The sequence below is a fragment of the Phalacrocorax carbo genome, chromosome 5, assembly GCF_963921805.1.
Source record: "Phalacrocorax carbo chromosome 5, bPhaCar2.1, whole genome shotgun sequence".
In the NCBI taxonomy this organism is placed as follows: domain Eukaryota; kingdom Metazoa; phylum Chordata; class Aves; order Suliformes; family Phalacrocoracidae; genus Phalacrocorax; species Phalacrocorax carbo.
In genome coordinates, this window is record NC_087517.1 from 71,692,716 (window position 1) to 71,713,131 (window position 20,416).

The following is a 20,416-nucleotide window of genomic DNA, read 5'->3' on the forward strand; positions in this document are numbered from 1 at the left end:
GTGACCCGCAGCAACGCTGTTGGAGAGCCCAAGGGAATCCAGATCAGTTATTGGCCCTTCTGCTATACCCAGGAAAAGGCAGCTCTTCTTACCTTGGAAACTAAAGCAAGAAAACCCCAGAAAACAGATATAAGGAGAGCTGTCAGACCTGGAGCACACATAACTACCTTTTCAATCACCGTTTTTGGTAAAAAGAAGGTTATACCCTGCTCCAAGCCGTAGGTCCAGATGGATCAAGCCTTTGGGAACAAAAAAAAGCACCCAGTGATTTGGTTACGATTTCCAGTGGGCCACGGCCGAGCATCCCGGCACGAGCGCCGTCAGGGGAGCAGAGGCTGAAGCAGTCACGCTCTCGAAAATCGTACCTACTTAGAAGTGACGGGAGTTTAAGGAGCAGCGAGGCAGGAGGGCTCTGTGGGTTTGGAGGAACCTTCAGAGCACACTTTGATGCTTTCTGCTTCAGCCAGGAAGGAGGCAATATTTGTTCTTAAGGGCTTTTAAAGTAGTTACGGATGTTCCCGCAATCATTGACGCCAAACCCCAACGCCCCTAGTGCAACAGCACTATTACTCATGGGGAAACAGACACACAACTTCCAGGGCTGTTTTGCCAGCCAGCGAGGCGTGAAGAAAGCAGTTCTCGGTCTCTGTTCGGTCCTTCCAGGAAGCCCAGTTTCCTCTGCAGCTGAAGGGTTTTTGGAGGCCACACAGGGAAACCAAAGTGGTGGGGAGCAAACCTGGCCACTGTCCGAGGCAGGGAGGAAGAGGGCTGCATTCAAGGGGAGGAAAAAAAAAAAAAACAACAAACAAACCCAGCTGTGGAGCAGAGTCTCCTAACTTGCCTGGAAGCTCATGCTTTGCCTCTTTTCCTTGTCCTGGCTGTTAAACTCACCCCTGGCCCCATCCCATCCACTCTCAAAGCCTGTGCCGCTCCCACCCCCTGCCTCGCTTCCAGTCTCTTCTGTGGAGCCCAGGCTTCACCCCAAGAACGAGGCACGTTATGCACGGCTCAGCTTTACTTTCTCTTTTTAGGTTTAATTTTTTTTTCTCTTCCTTGTAAGAATTAGTTTAATGCTTTCTAGAGCTTCTGCTAACATTTCCTTCCTCCTTTTGGCCGCTGTTTGTGACACCTCTTTGGGGATGTTCATGGGATACAGCAAAGCAGCACTGGCACCGAGAGGAGCAGAGGAGGAAGCCGGGGGTGGCCGAGCCCCGGAGCTGGCGAGAGGAACTCGGCGGGTTCACCTGCCTGCTCTGCGGGGCGGTACTGGGCTTGCCACTCCTTCGAGCGAGGCTGAAGGGCAGCTTTCTCACCTCCTGCTCGCTATCTGCCCACCGCCAGGCAGAGGCAGCTCCCTCCCAAGGCAGGCGAGAGTCCCACACGGAAGTCGAGTCCCCGCTCGCTTCACATGAGACCTCAGGCGACGGAGCCGGGGAAGGAAACCGCACTCGGCAGCGAACCCCCGGGAGCCTCGCAGCCTGTCCTGCCCGCGGCCCCAGCGGCACCGCCTGCCCGGCAGCTCCTCGCAGGTCTGCCTGGAGGAGCAAAGGGAGAGGGCGGGAAGGAGAAGGGCTCCCCGCGGCACCATGCAGGTAGGAAACAGCAACTGCTCAGCTCTTCCCAAGGGGCTGCTTTTCAGCACCCCCGAGGCACCTGTAGCTGGGAAGCACGGGGCACTAAGCTCCGACCTCTACGGCCCACGTGCTTTCAGCCTTTAAAGTACTCAAAAAATACTATGAAACTCCCGTTCCTCTTCCCAGCGGGCAACCTCATTCCTACCGTGAACGCGCGGCGGGGACAGCGGTGTGCGCTGCTGGCTCCGCAGCCGGGGAGCGAGGCAGGGCTGAGCCCCACACGCCACCCCGGGGCGCAGCAGGGTCAGGCCGGGGGGGGCCCCGCGTGGCCCCGCATGTCGGTACCAGAGTTTGGAGGTGCCGGAGCACAGACCAGAGGAGGGTGGTTTGGACTGAGACCAGATCTTTTGCTTGTGCAAACCCAGGCATTGCGTACAGCGGCGGAGGTGACAGCCCCAGCCGTTTCAGGAGCACCTCAAATAAAGCAAGGGGAGAGGGGGAGCTGTGAAGTTTTGTTTCTTAGCTTGAAAGAAAAGACATGGTTTTCTTACTCAAAAAGCCAGGCAAACTCCCTAAGATTGGGGCAGCTAGTAAACGTACAGGTGTGCTAGCTGCCTGCTCAATTAAAGATCGTCACATTTCTTGGGAAACTATGAGGTAAGGCAGATGTGCTCTGAGGGAAGCGTTTGTAAGAAACATCCCCGAGATAAAAGCAGTTTGATCATCAGTGTGGGTGACGGGAACCACCCAAACCCTCACCAATCCGCAATTAGAGAGGAAAACAAGGTGCCGGCTCCCATCCGTCTCCTTTGCCCAAGTTACTCACGCAGTGCCTACACCCCCGGCCCAAGGGTGCCTGCCAGCATTGCCCGCAGGATCCGGTAACCTCGCTCAGGGCCGCGGGTGACCCGGCCTGCGACAGAGGGACGAGGACCCACCGATACGGCTGGAGGGAAACCAGGCACACTTCAGGGCACGCAAACCCCTTTTTAACATCGAAATTCCTGCTTCTCATTGCGCAGGCTACTTCTCCCGCACCTTTGCCCAGCCGGTCTCCAACCATGGGGCAGGAAAGAGGGAAACAGGCACCGTCCTTGATAGCAGGGATTAGAGTCCAGGGTTGCCTCAGGGCCGAGGTGGCCTTGCCTGCACGGGGGGCTGATCCGACTGCCTTCTGCTGGCAGAGCACAGCAGCCATAATCTGGCAGTGTCACTAGACCCCTGGGACCCAAAAAACCAGAGCTGTGGGAGTACTAGTGAGCCGAAGTCCCTGCCTTTGGCAGCGGTGCCTGCGTACAAGCCACATCTGGCCCCAAAAGCAGCCTTTGCCTCACGAGGATGCCAGCAGCCACTGTAATGAATTAAACCTGCTGAAATGCTGCTCTTCCGTCATCACAGGTTTGCAAATCCCCCTCTGCAGCTGAATACAATTTTTATCTGTTACCGCTCTGGCAGCGGGTACTGAGAATTGTCTGTGCTAATCTGCAAATAATTCGCAAATTCCTCCCCCATTTTTCAGTCCTACCCAGAGGCGGTCGCGGTGCTGCCGAGCGGGTACCAGGCGGTAAATCACGTTGCTATGGGAACACAGAGAAAAGCCAGACCCCGCTACCACGACATCCTTATTCCCCAGAGCTCCGTACACGGGCGGTCTGAGGAGCATCCCCAACGATTCTTAGGGTTTAACTGGAAAATTAAAAAGCAACAAGTCCGTCATGGGATTAAAAACAGTGCTTGCTATTTTGGGAGGATGGAGAAGCAGAGGCAGGATCTGGCTGCATCAGGACTGAGAGAGCAGCAGCGTTATGACTGGGAGTGGTGGTGGAGGAAGGATGCTCTGCTGAAGCTCTGCAGGCTCAGCCCCAACACCCTTCCCGTGGGGAAGGCCCTGAGGCACGGGCAGGGGCTGGTACCACCATCAGGGGTCTGGGGGTAAGGCTTCCCATACTCCGGCCCCGCAGCCTGGCTACACAGACCAAGCCTCACGGCTGGATACGTCCCATTTGCGAGCCTACCTCGGTAATCCCAGCAGCCTCTTCCCCAGGGAACGATGCGCTGGTCAGGATGCTTTGACTCCCGAGCCTGCAGGCGGCGGAGCTGGCAGCCAGCTGGAAACAGAAGCTGCCATGGTAGCAGGCCCACTCACCTCGCCCTGAGCTCCGCTGGGGTCCACGCCAGCAGGACAGCGTGTAGAGGTGCTGACCCCAGTGGCATCTAGGAACACCTTGAAGCCCCCAAGGGTACCCTCCTCCGCGTCGCCGGGGTCACTGGTAGCGCTGGAAGGCTGGCAGCCCCAGCAGGCGATCTCTGCAGGATGAGGCCGGTGCACACGTGGGCTGAGGGAAACCAGCCAGGCAGGAGCGAGACAACGCGACCTGCGGAGGGGTAGTGCCAGACTAGAGCCTGTGCCAGCATCAGAGCATCGGTAGATGGGGCAGGGCCCCGACAGGACTCCTGCTCCCTCCCCCGTGCCCAAAGAGCGGCTCACAGGGAGAGCTGCCGCACCAGCTAGGCGCTTACCCACCGGCGGAGACCAACCCGAGCCAAAACCCAGTTCTCCCACCCCAAAGCCCGCTCAGGGCTTTAGCAGAGCAGAGAACAGAACCACAAACCCCCCTCTGCATGGTGGCCTAAACTGGGGCACATTTTAGCAGCGGGAAGTGCTGGTCCTTACCACAACAGCATCCCTGGGGGAGAATATCCCAGTTCTCAAGCCTTTTCACTTTGGCTTTCTGTTGGTCAACCTCCCCATGGCCCTTTTGCTTTAGGGGAAGCCAGGGCAGGATCTGGCAGAGCCTTTCCTCATCCCAGTCTCTCCTGCTCCCATGGCCTCCTTCTGCAGTGAAAGCTTGGGATCCTGATCTTGCATCAGGGCGTGGTTTTACCACCACCGCTCTGCTCCGAAGATTACAGCTGGATGAACTCGTCTGGCTGGCCACTGTTTCAGGTCACAACGTCTTTGGTGGCAATACTAACTGATGGTATCCCCATCCCCTGGCAGCTCCTTCCCGCTTCTGTGCTGCGTCACCATGCCCTCGAGACAGGCGGCATAACTGTTTGTGGGGCTGCACCGTGAGTCACGGCGGCGAACTGCAACAACCCTGAAAAATACTGGGTTTAAGACAGCATCTGTTCCCTGCCCCCGTCACAGTACAGCCGGCAGAGCGTGTCTGAAATAAACTCCTTGCATCCGCTGGGATGCGAAGCCTGGCGCGCTCTTGCCGACCCATTGAAGGACCGATTGGGCTAAACCCCTAAGAGGGCACTGCGGCTGCAAACCCAGGCTGAGATCACATCAGGGAAGCCAGGCGCAGAGGACAGGGACAAAGTGGTTTGAAGCTGATGTGCCCCAGTTCTGGGCACCCACCAGGTCCAGGCCACCCAAGGGTGCTCGCTGCAGCCTCCTTCGGCAGAGGGGCACCCTGGGCTGGGAAATCACGCTGGGCAGAGGGCAGCTGCTGCCACAGAGCCACCCTGTTTGCTCCATGCACCCCCAGAGCCACACCAGATGGGCATCTGAGCATAATTAGACTTAAATCTGGAAGGTGAGCAGCTGCGTTCACCCCTGCGCAGCCTCTCTTGGGAGCTAGTAGCACATGGGAGGGGACCAGGCAGAACATTAGCAGTTCATCTTCCCCTCTCTGCCCCTCGGCCACAGGCTGATGTATCCCAGGTGATTCCCAAGAACTCGTTTTTCACCTGCTTTGCTGCAGTCTGCAGGGTTGCACAAGCCTCTGACCCCCGTGCCCCACTCTCCCTTTACCGGAATTTGAAATTACCTCCTCCACCCTCACCGAGAGGCTAACAGTGCCCTATCTGAAAGGAACAACTAAAGAGGGGGAAAAGGCTGATTAAAGATTGTAAAAACCACTGTAGCAGGGAGAGTTAAGCATTGACACTCTTCCAAGTGCAACTCTCAGGGCATCAGGTGAAACAAGAAGAGCAAAGTCCAGAGCAGAGGGAGGGTCTGGGCTTTTTCCCTCCCTCTGGTCTGGCTGCCTTGCAACCCCAGGGCGCCATAAGTGTTGGGCGTTACACCAGTTCAAGAGGGGCTGCACACGCTCGTGGAGCAGCAGTCCCTCCAGGATCCCTAAACACGAAGCCATACTGGGCTCAGGAAGATCCCAAACTGGAGAGCAGGAGCGTGTGGGAGAAGGTTTAGACAAGCCTGCTGTACCTGCCTCCCTGGGCATCCCCTCCTGGCTGCTGGCAGAGGAAAACTGGGCCAGGTAGAGCTTGATCTTACGTTGTAGTACAATTTTATCTACACAAGCTCTGTTTTCGTTTGACATGCTGCAAGTACAGCCGCCGACACACTCGAGAGCACCTAAACGCCAGGCGGGCTTTGCCGAGGGGCAGGTTTCCGTGCACCACAAGCAGAGCACTGCTCACCTGAGCTCACCCCGGAGCAGGGCAGCTCGATCCCAAAGCCCCCAGCAGGCTCTGATCCAGGGCACGGCGATGCCGCCCAGACGTCAGCAGGGAGAGGTTTGCCCCGTGCCCTGACGCGGGATCCCCCAGGGAGCCCGCTGAAGCCTTCGCTCGTTCTTCTCTTCCGCAGGATGAAATTCTGTTGAATCCCTGGGTGAATTCTCATGCTGAAGACACAGACCCATCGGTCCCCCTGGTAAGCTTTGCTCCCTCTGCACTCACAGCAAATCCGGCACAGCTCAAAGAGCGGAGCAGGGCAGCGTCAAGGCAGCAGCTGCCTCAGTTTCCCCATCCCCATTCCCCTGCTCACTCCCCGTTCCCAGGGGGCCTCTACCCAGTCATGACGAAGGCCCAAACCTCTGAGAGGCTGGAGCTGGGAGGGAGAGCTCTCGGCTTGCCCCCCCCCATAAATTCCCTGGTGTTTTCTGTGGGCAGGATGACGACAAGTGGGACTTCGTGCTGGTAAGCGGCATCCACAACGCAGGCAGCGAGAAGGAGATCAAGAGGAAGAAGTTCCTGGACGAGCTGAGCAAGAAGGGGTTCACCATCAAGGTGAGGGGCTGTAGGAGGAAAAGGCAGCAGATACTTGCCTGTCTTGCGGTACCCAGGATCCAAGCCTGGTTCGGGCTCCTGCAACCCAGGAGATGGGGGAGATGCGAACCATTGAGCCGATCACCGTATCAGTGCTGGAAAATAAACCACTTGCTCAGCCAGGGGAGACCCCGGCCCCAGGACTCCCATGGCCCCTGGCCCTCGCAGCTCTGCCCCTTTCCCTGCCCCTCCGGCTCTGCCAGCGTTGTTCCAACTGCCCTCCTCTTCCACCCACTAGAAAATTGAGGACAAGAAGCTATTTTATGGGGTCCGTGCTCCAAAACAGATCTTCCAGAAATACCAGCATCTCCTGGGGAACGCCGAAGGCCCACTGCAAAACCCCGAAGCCCATCATGACATAGCAGTGACTACCAGGTGGGTGCTGAGCCGGGCTACTGACTTCCAGCATCTTGCACTCCCCTTTCCCCACACAGGCATCCATTTTCCAGCTCAGCTCACAGTCGTGCCAGGCTTTTCATTTTCCACAGAAGGCTACCTCCACCTGCCAAGCTGCTGGCTTCTCGCTGTCCACAGCAAGCTCCCCATTTCTTCCTCCCTTCCTTCCCTGGATTTTGGTGCACACCTTCTCCCCTCCCTCCCCTGCTTTCCAGGGCCACACAACCCAAGTCTGTAACCCCAGAGCAGCCTTTAACCACAGTTTCTCCTCGCTCAGGATACGGATTGTGAACTTCATCCTGCAGAACACGGTGACGCCCGACCTCGGTAAGGGAACGGGGCCAGCAGGGGTGATGCTCAGCCTGGATCTGCAGCAGGGCTCCTGCCCCGTGGCAGGCACGGGCATCCCAGCTGCCTCGCCACCCCGGGGGAGGATGCAGAGGCAGGGGGAGAAAGCCAGGGCACAGCTCAGACCAGTAAATTTGCTGCTGCATCCAGAGGCTGGGAGATTTGGACTGCAGGAACCAGCAACAGCCCTCACTCCCTTTCCCCAAGCCCCTGACTTCAGCCGCCCACCGCCGCTCTCCTGTGTCCCCAGAAGAGCTCATCTGTCTCTGACGCCCCAGGACGAGCAGGGCAGCAGGGTGCTGGCTTTCTAGCCTTCTCTAAGGACCTGCCTACCTGGCTTGCTCCCAGAGCCAGCCACAACGCAGCCTGCGGCAGCCTGGCAGAGCAGCACAACTGCAAGGATTAGTGCTGATCCCTTTTGAATAGCTCAGCCTCTTCCAGGCATTCATTTCCACCACCCCCCAAAGGCTTCAGAAAATGTTTGGGGTGATTCTGCCTGGCAGGGAGCGTGTGGGGTGAGAGCAAAGCTTCACTAATCCTCTCTGTCCTGCTCTGCTACCAGAGAAGCTGCATGACCTGATGAAGAAGAAGGTCTTTGAGGCAATGTTTCCCCTGCACGAGGTGAGGCTGAGCACACGGGTGCCTGGGAGGAAAAGCCACGAGCGGCGTGGGAGCAAGCCTGGGCGGGGGAGACCTTTGGGTAACTGGGGCTGCATCAGGACCTCTCTGGATGAAGGGCACGACAAACCTCCCGACAGCAGCCTGGGGATCAAGGCTGCCCCAATATTCCTGTGTCTGACCAACTTCTCTGCTCTCCAGAAAGAAGAGGTAAGGCAATTCCTAGAGGAGAAATGGGCTCGCTGGAGAGATATATTTTGCCAACAGCCGATTGAAAAGATCAGGTAACACAGGCAGAAGAGGCACGGCAGGTGCTTCTAACCAAGAGGCCCCACCTGAAACCCAGGGAGCTTTACGCCCTTTGCCAGGCCCCCGTGTTTTCTTTTAAATCATTAGTTTGAACCTGGCTGTTCTCACACATATTGGGCTTCTTCTGAAGCCTACAAAGTTCTTACCCTAAGGGCTACGCCTGTGGCACCGAGCTCCATCTGCTAATTTTGCAGTATGAAACAACCCCCGCATCGGCACGGTTTTTAATTAGCCCGTTTCATTCTCAACCATGCACTCCCACGTTCAAAAGAGGGGCGAGGTGGGAACAGAGCATCAGCGCAGCCCATCCAGCCTGAGGCTGAACTTGGGCATTAAGGGCAACAAGGGGCTCCTGTAACCGCATTAAACCTCAGGGAAGAGCGCAGCTCTTCTTTTAAAAGGGGAAGAAAACTAGTGCACCGTGGCCAGGGGAAGGAGGGCAAAAAGAACATGCTACTTCATAAAATTGTCAGTGGGCTCTGTTAGGGAGATGAAACGTTAGAATGGAGATGTGCTCTCCTTCCTTGGATGCTTATTACAGTTTACAAGTGTAGCAGAGGCACTAGGGACTCTCGACCCCTCCCTGGTGCGCAGGGTCAGACGACGCATTTCCAACATCAATGCATCATGACTTCTTGTTATCACAGAAGGATTAAGGGGCCGAGTATGAAATTGGGTGGGGGAGGACTGCTGGGGTTTTCTCTTTGCTTTAAGCAACGGCCAGGGAGCACATCACCACCTTTGACCGCTGGTAGAAAGTTAATTCCTCTGGAGTACAGGAGGGGAAGCAAGGCAATCAGTAGTTGCCATCATTTCTTACCCATGCCTCCAACCCTCTTCCCCACACCAGAAAAGCTGAGATACTGCCACCATAAGAATGAGGTGTGAAAGCACTGCAGGGAGATGGCCGAGCCCAGGAGAACGTGCTCTGGTGTGGGAAACGCCGTGCCCTGCAGCCCCCTCCCCTTCTTCCAGCCCAGCATTTCTAAAACTGTTCTGTAGATGCTGACCGCAGCTCGGTCTCTCCACCGTTCCCACCCCTCTCCCCCGGCATCAGTCAGCCTGACCACAGGCAGGCACCCCCCTGCAGTTAGACCCCCTGGGCTCCCTTCGCAGAAAGGCAGCAGCAGCGCTTGTGGGACCATGCCCGCTTCACGTGGAAGTGAGCGTCAGCAAGACTGGCTCCCCCGGGGCGTGTTAACCAAGGGGGGGAAGCAAAAAAAAAAAAGAGAAAAACAGAAATAAAACCTCACTCCTTAGTTTGCATCCGTCACCAGGTTGACTAAGAACAGGGGAAGCCTTCTCACGGGCCTCCCGAAAGCCCTGCAGGACAGCGTGCCCTGCACCACGTGGTGCAGACGGAGCCAGCTCCCCCAGCCTCCTGTCGCCCTCCATCCCGCGCTCGCCCCTCAGCCGGAGCCCTGCTCTCGGCACCTCTTTGCTGTGCAGCCCCCCAGCGACGCCCACGATGCGCGCCCACGCGCTCGGAGCGCAGGGGGAGGCAGCCATCCCTCCTCGCTGCTGCTGGAATCACTGCAGCCCCTCTGCCTCAGCTGGGCTGACTCTCCCAACCCCAGCAAAACCCCGGGCACACAGACAGCACTGCCCCTCCTGGACCCAATACCTCTTGGGGGGCAGAGGAGCATTTTCTAGTGACCCCTAACGTGGTCTCTCCCACTGGCCACAAACCACACCTCGCCTTTCCTTCTAGGTGCTATTTTGGTGAGAAGGTGGCCTTGTACTTTGCCTGGCTGGGCTGGTACACCTACCTGCTGGGATTCGCTGCAGTGGTGGGACTGGTGGTCTTCGTGGCTGGGATTACTGTTTTCAGTTCCAGCCAGGTGAGGTAAGGCTGTCGGGAACGCCAGACGGATGCTGTTCATAAGCCTTTGCTGTGCGCGGGGCTTTGAGCCGCTGTTATTCCCCTTTGCTTCCCTCCACGCCTTCCTCTCTAGCAGGGAGATCTGTGAAGCCAGTAACACCATCATGTGCCCGCTCTGCGACCAGCATTGCCCATTCTGGCTGCTCTCCGACACCTGCACCTACGCCAAGGTAGGTAGCCCCCTTCCCCAGGCAGGCTCGAGGCAAAGGGTAGGGAAACCTCCCAGCCTGTGCTGTTCCCACACCTCCAGAAAGAAAAGCCACCCCAGCAAACTGGCTGCAACACGCAGGAAACCTCCGCTAACCTCTGTAATAGGGAGGAGGTATAGCCAGATCACGGTCTCCGTCACCACCAAGGGAGAGTTTACCGCTAACAAGCCCCAGCGTCCGCCCCGTTCCTGCATTTTGCCCTCCCGCAGCATCTGTACCCGTCTCGGGGGGAGCAGGGTGGCAAGAGGACCGCTGTGCGCAGGGGCCTCTCCCAGACCCCGAGGTGCCGCAGCCCCTGCGCCCCGCTGCCCCCCATCACGCTCTTCCTTGATCGCCTCCAGGTCACTCACATGATCGACAACGAGGGGACAGTCTTGTTTGCCATGTTCATGGCGATCTGGGGTAGGTATCAATGTCCTGGTGCCAGGCACATACAGCTTGCAAGAGGGAGCAGCCCGCTGGGGCGTCGGGGGAGAGTAGGTGGCCCCTTTTCTACCACCAACACGGCTTCCCTGTTCAGGGGCTTTTTAGTCCTTATCTCCTCCACTTCCAAGGCCATCAGGTCCCCTTCCAGACAAGGCAAGCGACAAAACCACCCCAGCAATTTCCTTCAGCTCCCCAGACACTCCTCACCTGTCCTGCCTGACAGCTTTTACTCCTTCACCCACCACCACCTCCCACAAAGCACCCAACGGCTTCTCTAGCTGGGCTTTTCCAGCAGCTGCCTGTCAGTAGTCGCAGCTGCAGGAAGGAGGGAGCACCAGATCCCTCACCAACCTTCCCAGATTGCTGCATGAGCTCTTACCTGCTGTGGAATAAGCACGGCAGACACTGGGCTCTGAGCTGGTGCCATCCCATCACCATATTAGCTACCCATCTCATTTGGCTTTGCTAGAGCCCTTTCAGTGACAAACACCAGGCAGGTGTGGGCTGGGCAGGTCACGGACACGATCTTCAGTGTCACTGTGGGCTGGTTTACACAGGGGAAAGCTCAGGAAGGTCAATCCAGATTAGCAGATGGAATGGTTGTAAACAGATTTGCAGAGGTGCAGCCACGCTGGGGTGCAGGACAGGATCCCTATTCCACTCGGAAGGTGTATTTTCCATTAATCCAGAATAACGTGCCATGTAAACACACCCACCGCAGCAGAACAGCCCTGGTGCTTGCTCTGGTTTATGCCAAATCCCCTACAGACACTAGAGCTGGCCTGACTCCCAGGGAAAACTCACCCACACACCTCCTTCCCCATCCCCACGTGGGGCTGGGCACTCAGTGCTGCTGAGATGCTGAAGCGGCTGCCTGCCCTCACGGGCCGAGGGCTGATCCGCCGTCGGGTTGGATGGTAACACGACTATCCATCCCGCTCTGTGCGATGGTGGGGTGACTCTCTCCAGAGCCATCCCCAAGTGTCGCAGCACACTCTCCTTCCCCCCGCAGCCACTGTGTTCCTGGAGCTGTGGAAGAGGCAGAGAGCCGCCGTGGTCACCGACTGGGACCTGTACGGGTGGGACGAGGATGAGGTGAGGGTGTCACCTATCCTGCTTAGTCTTCCCTTCTCGGGGCAGCAGTCAGCTGGACCTACAGAAGAGGCACATCACAGGGACCCCTTGCCCAACTCAGTTCTCTGTAGATATAAATATCTAAAGGAGACACTTAAACGGCGAAGCCAACATCTGGCAGCCCTGGGGGAGACAGAGCCCTCCAGAGTTAGGCAGATGCTAGGCACCACCTGCACAAGGGCTGGAACGCAATCAGGATTGGCCACGCTCTTGTGGGTTGCGTTGCCCATCCTTCTCTGGTGCTACTCATCCCATATGTCCATTAACGCATCGACCTCTGGAGTTCCCACTACTTAAGCACAGCTCTGCTGGACCCTTTCTTTCCCCCATTTTTATTTTAAAGGAGGAGCTGGCCTTGGAGCTGATCAATAATTTGCAGCACGAACCCCGCAAGTACCAGCACTCCTACTTCCGCAGCACCGTCATACTCCTCTTGGTTCTGGTGATGGTATGTGCCAGGGTGAACAACAGGAAGATCTGGTTGAAGGGCAGGTGGGCTTTCCTCCTCCTCTCCCGCCTCCGCTGCAAGAACAGCACCTCAGAGCCTCCTCTTGCTGGAGCAAAGGCAGAAACCAGGTTGCCAGGAGAGGTCTGTGCCCTTCGCAAGGATCCAGGGGCCTCTGTACGCTCACACCTCGCTGTGCTGGTAGGAGAGGCCAGCCACCCTTTGGGGATCTCAGCTGAAGGCTCTGCACTTGCAGAGGAAGGCAGCGAGGATGAAGGCAGTAGTGACACAGAGGGTAGGAAGAGGCAAACCCTTGATGCCCTCGTTTCTCCCTGTGGGCCAAAGGAGAGTCTAGACAAGTAGCTCAGGTGGAGACATCCACCTTACGAACCTCTCATCCTTAGCTGAAGAGCGCTGGCTTGCATTTGCGGCCATGTCCAGATGAATCCTGGTGAGGGGAGACAGGGTTTGAAGGGCTGGTGGTCCTCAGGCGGGATGGAGCACATGCCCTCCATGCACGGCTTCTCACCGCCCCGTTGCCCTCCTCCGCAGATTGCCGTGCTGATCGGCATCGCCCACGCGCTCGTCATTTACCGGGTGATAGCGGTGGCTCTCTTCACCCAGAGCGACTTCAGGTTCCTCCGCGAGCAGGCCAACACGATGGCGGTGATGACAGGGGCCGTGCTGCACTACATCACCATTGTCATCATGACCAAGGTGCGGGGTGAGACGTGGGCGGGCAGCAGGTCTTCCTGCTTTCCCACCATCAACCCTTCCCTCTCATTTCATACCTCTCTCCTGCAGGTCAACAGGCGTGTGGCCCTCTACCTCTGTGACCTGGGTAAGGGAAACTGGGGGCTGTCTCCCACCTGCACCCGCAGCGCCGAGCTGCCCAACAGTACCCAGGCACGGCAGCGCAGCACCCTCTTGGTCCCCAAACGCAGCCGGGCTCCTGGCCCCTTCTTCCACCATCACAAAGCACCTGCCGGGCAGCTCCTGCCACGCAGGTCCCCCATGGCAGGCCAGCAGCCCTCCAGCACAAGCCCATCGGTGGCCCACATGCGGCCAGCTGGCTGTCTCACAGCCACGTTATGCTTTTGGGGGAGCAGTGACCCCCCATGGCTGAGACCCAGCATGGGCAGGGAGCCTCCACAGCTGCCAGAGCGCTCACAGCATGGTTTTCCTCCCAGCTGAAGGGCCCCTTCTCTCCCAGCTCGTGGCTCTGAGGGACCTCCCTGCTTGGCCGGGCTCAGCTCCATCAAAGGGCTCGGGTGAAGGGCAGGGAAGGCTTCACAAGGGACACCCTTCCAACCTTCAAAGAGCTGCTGTGGCATCTGAGGGGGGTGAGGGCAAGGTCCCACCAGTCTGTGACTGAGCCCCTGGGCCTTGCTCCTTTCCCCAGAGAAACCACGGACCTTCTCCCAGCGTGAGAACAACTTCACCATGAAGATCTTCACCTTCCAGTTCTTCACAAACTTCTCCTCGCTCATCTACATCGCCTTTTTCCTGGGACGGTGAGTGGTGGCTGGGGGCCCAGAGGGGAGCCTGGGTTTGGGGCATACATCCCCAACTCTCCCCAGGGTCTAGGGACAGCCCAGTCCCTCCACCCTCCCCGCCAGGCACAGGGACCCCATTTGGGACATCAGGAGGGCCATGACTCTTCCCCATGGGCACGGTGGTTGGGGGAAGCCCCTTGCGTCTCCACCAGCGCCTGGAGGATGTCACCCTCCATCCTGCGCCTGGATGTTCATCCAACGGGGGTCAGCAGTGGGGCTCAACAGATATCGCTGGCTTTGCTTCCTTGCTCAGGATCAACGGCCACCCAGGGAACTACGTGCGTGTTGCTGGCAAGTGGAGGCTGGAGGAGGTGAGGGACTTGCCACGAAGCTCTCCAACCCTACACCACAACTCCCCCCCTTCCCTTCCCTGCTGCCCAGCAAGGCTCTGGGAATCTCGGCTTCCTCCTCTAGCACCTGCCTTGGGCAAACAGCCCCTGGGGCAGGCCGCCCTGCTCGCGGGGCACAGCTCCTCTCCCCTTGTCCCTTTGCAGTGCCACCCCAGCGGCTGCATCACCGACCTCTTCATCCAGATGGGCATCATTATGCTGCTCAAGCAGACCATCAGCAGCGTGATGGAGTATCTAGTCCCGTAAGCTTTCCTCCAGCCTGCAGAGAGCTCGCTGGTGCTCCTGCGCGGTCAGGACAGCCTCCCAGCTCTTACAGAGCATAACCTTGGTCTTCAGGCCAAGATTTTCTCCTTTTCCTCCCGCAGGTCTCCAGGGCTGTCGCTGGCAGCGGTTCAGCCCTGCTGCCGTTGCAGGCAGCGGTACAAATCGCTCCCTCCCCTTGCAGCTGGGTAGCCCACAAGCTACGCAAGAAGCGGCAGCACCCCAAGAAGAGAAGGATGATGTTAGGAGAGGAGGAGGAGGCTGAGGACCCCTGCAAAAGGCAGTGGCTGAGCAACTATCAACTCAACGAGGTCAACATCTTCAGCTTGTTTGACGAGTTCCTGGAGATGGGTACGTAGGGCAGAGCCACGTGCCCTCCTTGGCTGCAGAGAAGCTGATGCTGGGGAGCCCATATATAGACAAGGGAGAGCTCTGAGGCCCAGCTCCATGACCAGCCCTGCTCCAAGAGCTCTGGCACACCAAGATCATTCCCAAAACAAGGGAGAGCAGGCAACTGTGCTGACCTTGGGCCCCTGCCCAGGACCTTCCTCTCCCCCCAGGAGTGTCAAGGTGATGGCTGTAACCCCAGGGTGGTCCCCCTGCCTGGCTGGCTGGCTCAGCCAGTGCCCTGCGGAGCCCCCACAGATCCCCTTCCCCGACAGCCCTGTGAGAGTGGGGGTTCCCCAAGACAGGTCTATCTCCCCCTTTCACCCCTGCAAAACCCTCTGACACAAGCCACAAAGCAGGACAAACCCAGAGAGCGGTCAGGACCTGGTGAGATGTCCCCTCTGCACTGGCTTCACACCAGTGCCCAGCATTTTCCCCCTCCGCAGTGATCCAGTACAGCTTCACCACCATTTTCGTGGCTGCCTTTCCCCTCGCCCCGCTGCTGGCATTCTGCAACAACCTCATTGAGATCCGCCTGGATGCCATCAAGATGATGCGGCTGTGCCGGCGCATGGTGCCCAGGAAGGCCAATGACATCGGTGAGATGGGGCCCGCGGCGCACCCTCCTGCCAGCGCTGCCGCTTGTGCGAGCGGTGCCGGCGTTCAGCCCTTTTCCCCAGCGTGAAGCCCTTGAGCATCCCTCTGCCAGGGACTGGCATCACTCCGCCGTGGAGGCGGGAGAGCTGTGGGTTGGGGAAGGAGAAGCAATTTCAGACCCTTGCAGAGGCTGAGGGGCAGCTCGGAGGCCTCCTTCCTTGACCTCTTCTGGCAACACCAAACCTGTTCCTGAGCTGAGGCTTGCTCTGCAACCCTTGAGCAGCAGCAGCGAGCTGTCAGAGGGGCCTCACTGACCGCTCTTCCCCGCAGGAATCTGGCTGCAGGTCCTGGAGGCCATCGGCATCCTGGCCGTCATCGGGAACGGGCTGGTGATCGCCATCACGTCCGACTTCATTCCCATGCAGGTCTACAAGTACACATACAGCCCCTGCATGACAGAAAACAGCACTGGCGTGGAGTGAGTGCTGCCAGTCAGCTGCTCGCAGCCCTGCCTGCAGCATCCCTGCCTGCCCCAGGGCCACCAGTGCAGAAGCGCGAGGCAGCGGAGCAGTCCCCACAGTGGGGTGGGGGGAAAGGGGAGCAGGGGAGGGTTTTCCAGATGGCATCGTGTTCAGCATTCCAGCTAGCCTCCCGATCACATCATCCCCACGGTGGGTAATCTGGTACCCCTGGATGGAGAGAGCACCATGTAACGTTGGAGAGCTGCAGGACTGCCCGGGTACCTGCCCACACTCTCTCCTGCCCTCCCCCTGTTCTTCCAAGCCTTGGCTCACTGGCCAAGTTCACTCGAACTGGACAGAAGTCTCACAGACAGTCATTTCCCCCGGGCTTTGTAAAAATGGGTAGCTAGGGAGGGGAGGGAGAGCCCCAGATGGGTGCTGGCTTTGCCAAAATGGGAGGCTACAGCCTGTGCTCAACCATACTACTAGTCACCTGAGAGCCCACACACCAGGGAAACCATAGAAATGAAAGCTGCACACAGGCAGGCTTTTTAGATATTGGAGGCCTTTGAGTCCCCTAGAAGACACAAGAGCTGCAGCTTTTGGTTAGGGCATGCCGCAGCCCCCCAGCGCGGCCGTGAAGCAGGAGCACCCCGCTTCACCGCCGGGCCAGTCTGCACAGACACGGTCTTTCCCCTCCCGGCAGCTGCTCGACCGGCTACATCAACCACAGCCTCTCCATCTTCCACGTTCAGGACTTCGAGCCAGACACAAAGGTGCCCAAAACGCTGCCGGGCTTTGCTGGGGGCGAGATCACGATCACGGAGTGCAGGTAACAGCAGCCCGCGGCCGCGGCACAGGCAGGCGGCAGAGCGGGGCTTGGAGGCAGCTGCTGGGGCCCTTCTCGGACCCCCACGGAGGGAGCCGAGGCAGGGCACGACACCTGGCACGGGGGGAGCCTGGGCCGGCACCGATGCGGCTGTGCTGCAGGTACCGGGATTACAGGAACGACGACGACTACAGCTACACGGTCCAGTTCTGGCACATCTTCGCAGCCCGGCTTGCCTTCCTCATCCTCTTTGAGGTGAGAACCTGGGGAGGCAGGAGGAGGCGGGGGCAATCGGGGGGGGGACGGCGGCGGGGGGAAACGGGCTGGGTCCGTGCCACTCGCGTGGGCCACGTTAACCGCCCCGGGGAGCTCCTCGCTGCCCGCGGCGGCTCCCTTTGCTTTCCGCAGCACGTGGCTCTGTGCATCAAGCTGATCGCAGCCTGGTACGTCCCTGATGTCCCTCAGTCGGTTAAGAATAAATTGCTGGAGAGGAAACACAGCAACCTTCGTAAAGAACTGAGGTGAGCGATGCCCCAGGAGGTGCAAGGGGCGTCTGTGCTCAGGCAGCACAGCTTCCAGCAGGGACCCGCCTGGCTGCAGGGCCCATCCGCTCCAGAGCCCCACGGCCGGGCTGACACTCACCGCCACAGGCACGGGGAAGGCAGGGCTGTGAGCTCCTACGCTCAGGGCAGCCCCTCCGTCACCCTTTGCAGGGTAACTTCTCCCCCAGCTTTCAGCCTAGACTCTACTACCCCTTATTTTAAGATGTGCTGCATTAGCCATAAATGAGGAACCACCTCCCTCACTAGCCCAGGTGCCTGGCTTTTAGGCACTCAAGGCCAGTGAAATGAGCCCCGCCTGAGGCAATTCAATACTAGAGTTCACTAGGGAAGGGTCTGGCTTTGGCTTTCCCTTCAGAAAAAGAAAAGCTCTGAGTAAAAACAAGGAGCAATTTTGCCCAAATTCTCCTTTTAAACTTTTTTTTTTTTTTAAAAAAAGGTAGTATTTCAGCTGAAAACAGAACCAATGTAGCTGAGAGCCATAGGCTGGGCCGCCCTGGTGCTGCTGTCCTTCATGGACTGAGCCCCGCTTTGGAGAAGGGCTCAGCCTGCCCCCCTCCACTGCCACCGTGTCCCCTGTGCCACCCCACCCCGGTGCCACCCCAAACTGCGGCAGAGGTGAGCGGGGCTCGGGAAGCACCGCGCTGCCACAGCTCAGCTCTCAGGCTCTGGCTTCCCACTGATGGAGGGATTTCCCAAAAACAGCATGCCAGTCTTGCTCTATTTATTTTTGGCAAAAGGCCCCGCTCCCACTCCGAATATTTTTCCACGCCTCCCCACTGTTGCCCGATTCGGTCAGTTCCCTTCCACAACGTCCCTCTCCTTTCTCCTCCAGCACGACGGTGGACTCCACCGACGTGTAGCCACCGCTGACCGAGGAGAATACGAAACACGGACTTGAGCCCCCCCCCCCCAGCCTGGCGGTGCCGCGGGTGCGGGACAACCACCGCAGTGCCGCCCGCGGAGACGGGCCACGTCCCCCGGCTCTGACCGAGCTTGAACTGGGAAGCGACACTGTGAGAGTGGCTTCGCAGGAGCAGGATGGCTTCTGACTCGCACGGCCGTGAGGAGGAAGAAAGCCGTGGCAGAGCCGGGGATGGTGCCTCCCAGCATGCCGAGTCACTGGGGAAGCGCTTCGGCACTGTGGATGAACCACGGCGCAGCACCCAGCTGCCGTCGGGCGAGCACGAGACTGGTCTGCAGGAGGTGACCTGGCTTCCTCATCAGTCATGGCCTTAACGTGCAACTTGGTGTCACCAGAAAAGCCAGTTCCCTTGTTCCAGCTCTTTTTTTGCACTTTGGCCCCTTTTTCCTTTGCCTTCAGTGACCTCCCTGCTCTTGCACCACTAAGAAGCTTGAGTCCTTCCTCCTTCACCGCAGCCAGCACATTCCTCCTCTCGGCACAACTGCCGCGTGGCTGCAGCTCCATCCCGCAGTTCCCACGGACGCTAGAAAAATGCAGTTGTTAGCCTGTTTTGCTCCGGGCTCTGCCCAGCCTCTGCATCTGCCCTAAGCGCGGCTGACAGTTGTGCCTGGCTCAACTACCACGAGCAAAATGGCGAATAAACGTAACACCCGCACGGCCGCAAGCGGCCAGACCTCCAGCTGCCGTTGAGGCACTGTAGTCACACCGGTATCATTCCTGCCTCCCTCCTGTGCCATCCACATCACCCAAAGAAATCGCACCCCCAACCCTTTTTTTGTCTTAGCATGGATAACGGAAGAAGGCCGGAGCTGAAGCCCCTGCGCATAGCCGGTAGCTAGGGCTGAGGGCGGCTGCTGCCTGGTGAGACACAAGAAGTTAGCACTTTGGCCATGCACAGTTGGAAAACAACCTGTTAAATGTGCTGGGATAACAGAAATACCAAACTACACAGAAAATCCTGAGTGTTAGGGCTAGCAAGGATTATCTCTCACTCCAAAACACGACCTGCTGGCCTAAACCTAAGCCCCAAGGGCCTGGTATTTCTCCCCCTCTTCCCTTAGAGCCCTGCAGCACTGGCTGGGGCCGCCCCCTCCTTCCTACGCTGCAGACAGAAGGGGTTTGCCTGCAGCAGGGAGCCAGGGTTACATCCCACGGCTGCACTGGTGTCACAGCCAACACCACGACGTTTCTAACATATGCGCGTTCCCGGCCTCGTTTACTGACGCGAGGCAGGGTTCTTTGTGCTTAAGGAGCAAAGTCTTGGCTCATCGCTGCCCAGGAATGATAACGTGTTTGAGGGCACCTTATCCAGCCCCCGAACACGTGACTCTTCACTTGGCACGGAGTGCAGAAACAGCCCTTTGAGCCCCACGAGATTCCCCACACGCGTTATATCAGGCCCACGCAGCCTTGCTGAGCTGGGTTTGCAAATGTACAGCGAAAAAGCTTTTCTCTTAATTTTTCCTAATTTCAGCTAATGAGGAAGGCAGGAGCATGGGACAGGTAACAGTGGCTTGGCTTCCAGCTTTCTTGTGGTCCTTGTAAACCATAACCAGAGCGTTTCAAAGCTTTAGAGTCTTTTTTTCTTTATAAGAACTGGAAACTTTTAACTGGTTTGTAAGTTTAACCTCAAGCTCCACCCTTTCATCCCCTCTCTATAAAATGGCAATAGGTGCCTCCCTGTGTTGGAGCTGAATTGTGGGGATAAACTGAATGAAACATGGGATTGACAAGGGTGCCACAGCGTGTGTGCACTTGTATAGCCACCCCACGAGCTCGGAAAGACGCAAATAAGCAAGCATGAGCACCACAGGTCAGGAACAACTATTTCATTAGGGGCTGATTCGTCTCATTCTGTAATTAAAAGCCAGACGGGTCCAAATCCCTGCTGCGGCCAGAGCCACACCGCTGTACAGAAGTCTGCACAGTGATGCTTCTTCCTGTAATGAAACCGGTTCTCGCTGTACACAGTGCTGTGAGCGCCGCGCGTGTCGCAAGAGGCCGCATCGCTTTCAGCCACGCACCTGCAGAGTCCTCGGCCCTGGTTTTAGAGCAAAAAGCCAGCGCCCGCTGTGCCTCCTCGGAGAGGAGCAGCGATTGTGATTGAGGGTCTGTCACTAGGTGGCA

The 20,416-nt window shown here is 58.1% G+C and overlaps 1 protein-coding gene across 3 annotated transcripts; it reads left to right on the plus strand.

Annotated features, from left to right (window-relative positions):
* Positions 1–1,342: 1,342 nt before the first annotated feature.
* ANO9 (anoctamin 9) lies at positions 1,343–19,841 on the plus strand. Of its 3 annotated transcripts, XM_064453156.1 has the most exons (24): positions 1,343–1,592; positions 6,136–6,201; positions 6,441–6,557; positions 6,835–6,971; positions 7,270–7,319; positions 7,903–7,961; positions 8,160–8,242; positions 9,979–10,113; positions 10,223–10,319; positions 10,700–10,760; positions 11,797–11,879; positions 12,262–12,366; positions 12,916–13,080; positions 13,168–13,204; positions 13,766–13,877; positions 14,173–14,230; positions 14,414–14,511; positions 14,715–14,881; positions 15,364–15,516; positions 15,845–15,992; positions 16,682–16,807; positions 16,966–17,059; positions 17,213–17,325; positions 18,200–19,841. In XM_064453156.1, the coding sequence occupies exons 1-24, from the start codon at positions 1,587–1,589 to the stop codon at positions 18,225–18,227; spliced, it is 2,298 nt and encodes a 765-aa protein (XP_064309226.1). In that variant the 5' UTR covers positions 1,343–1,586; the 3' UTR covers positions 18,228–19,841. The 3 variants fall into 3 exon arrangements, with proteins under 3 accessions (XP_064309226.1, XP_064309223.1, XP_064309225.1); XM_064453153.1 differs by having other exon boundaries at positions 7,903–8,242; XM_064453155.1 differs by having other exon boundaries at positions 12,916–13,204.
* Positions 19,842–20,416: the final 575 nt, after the last annotated feature.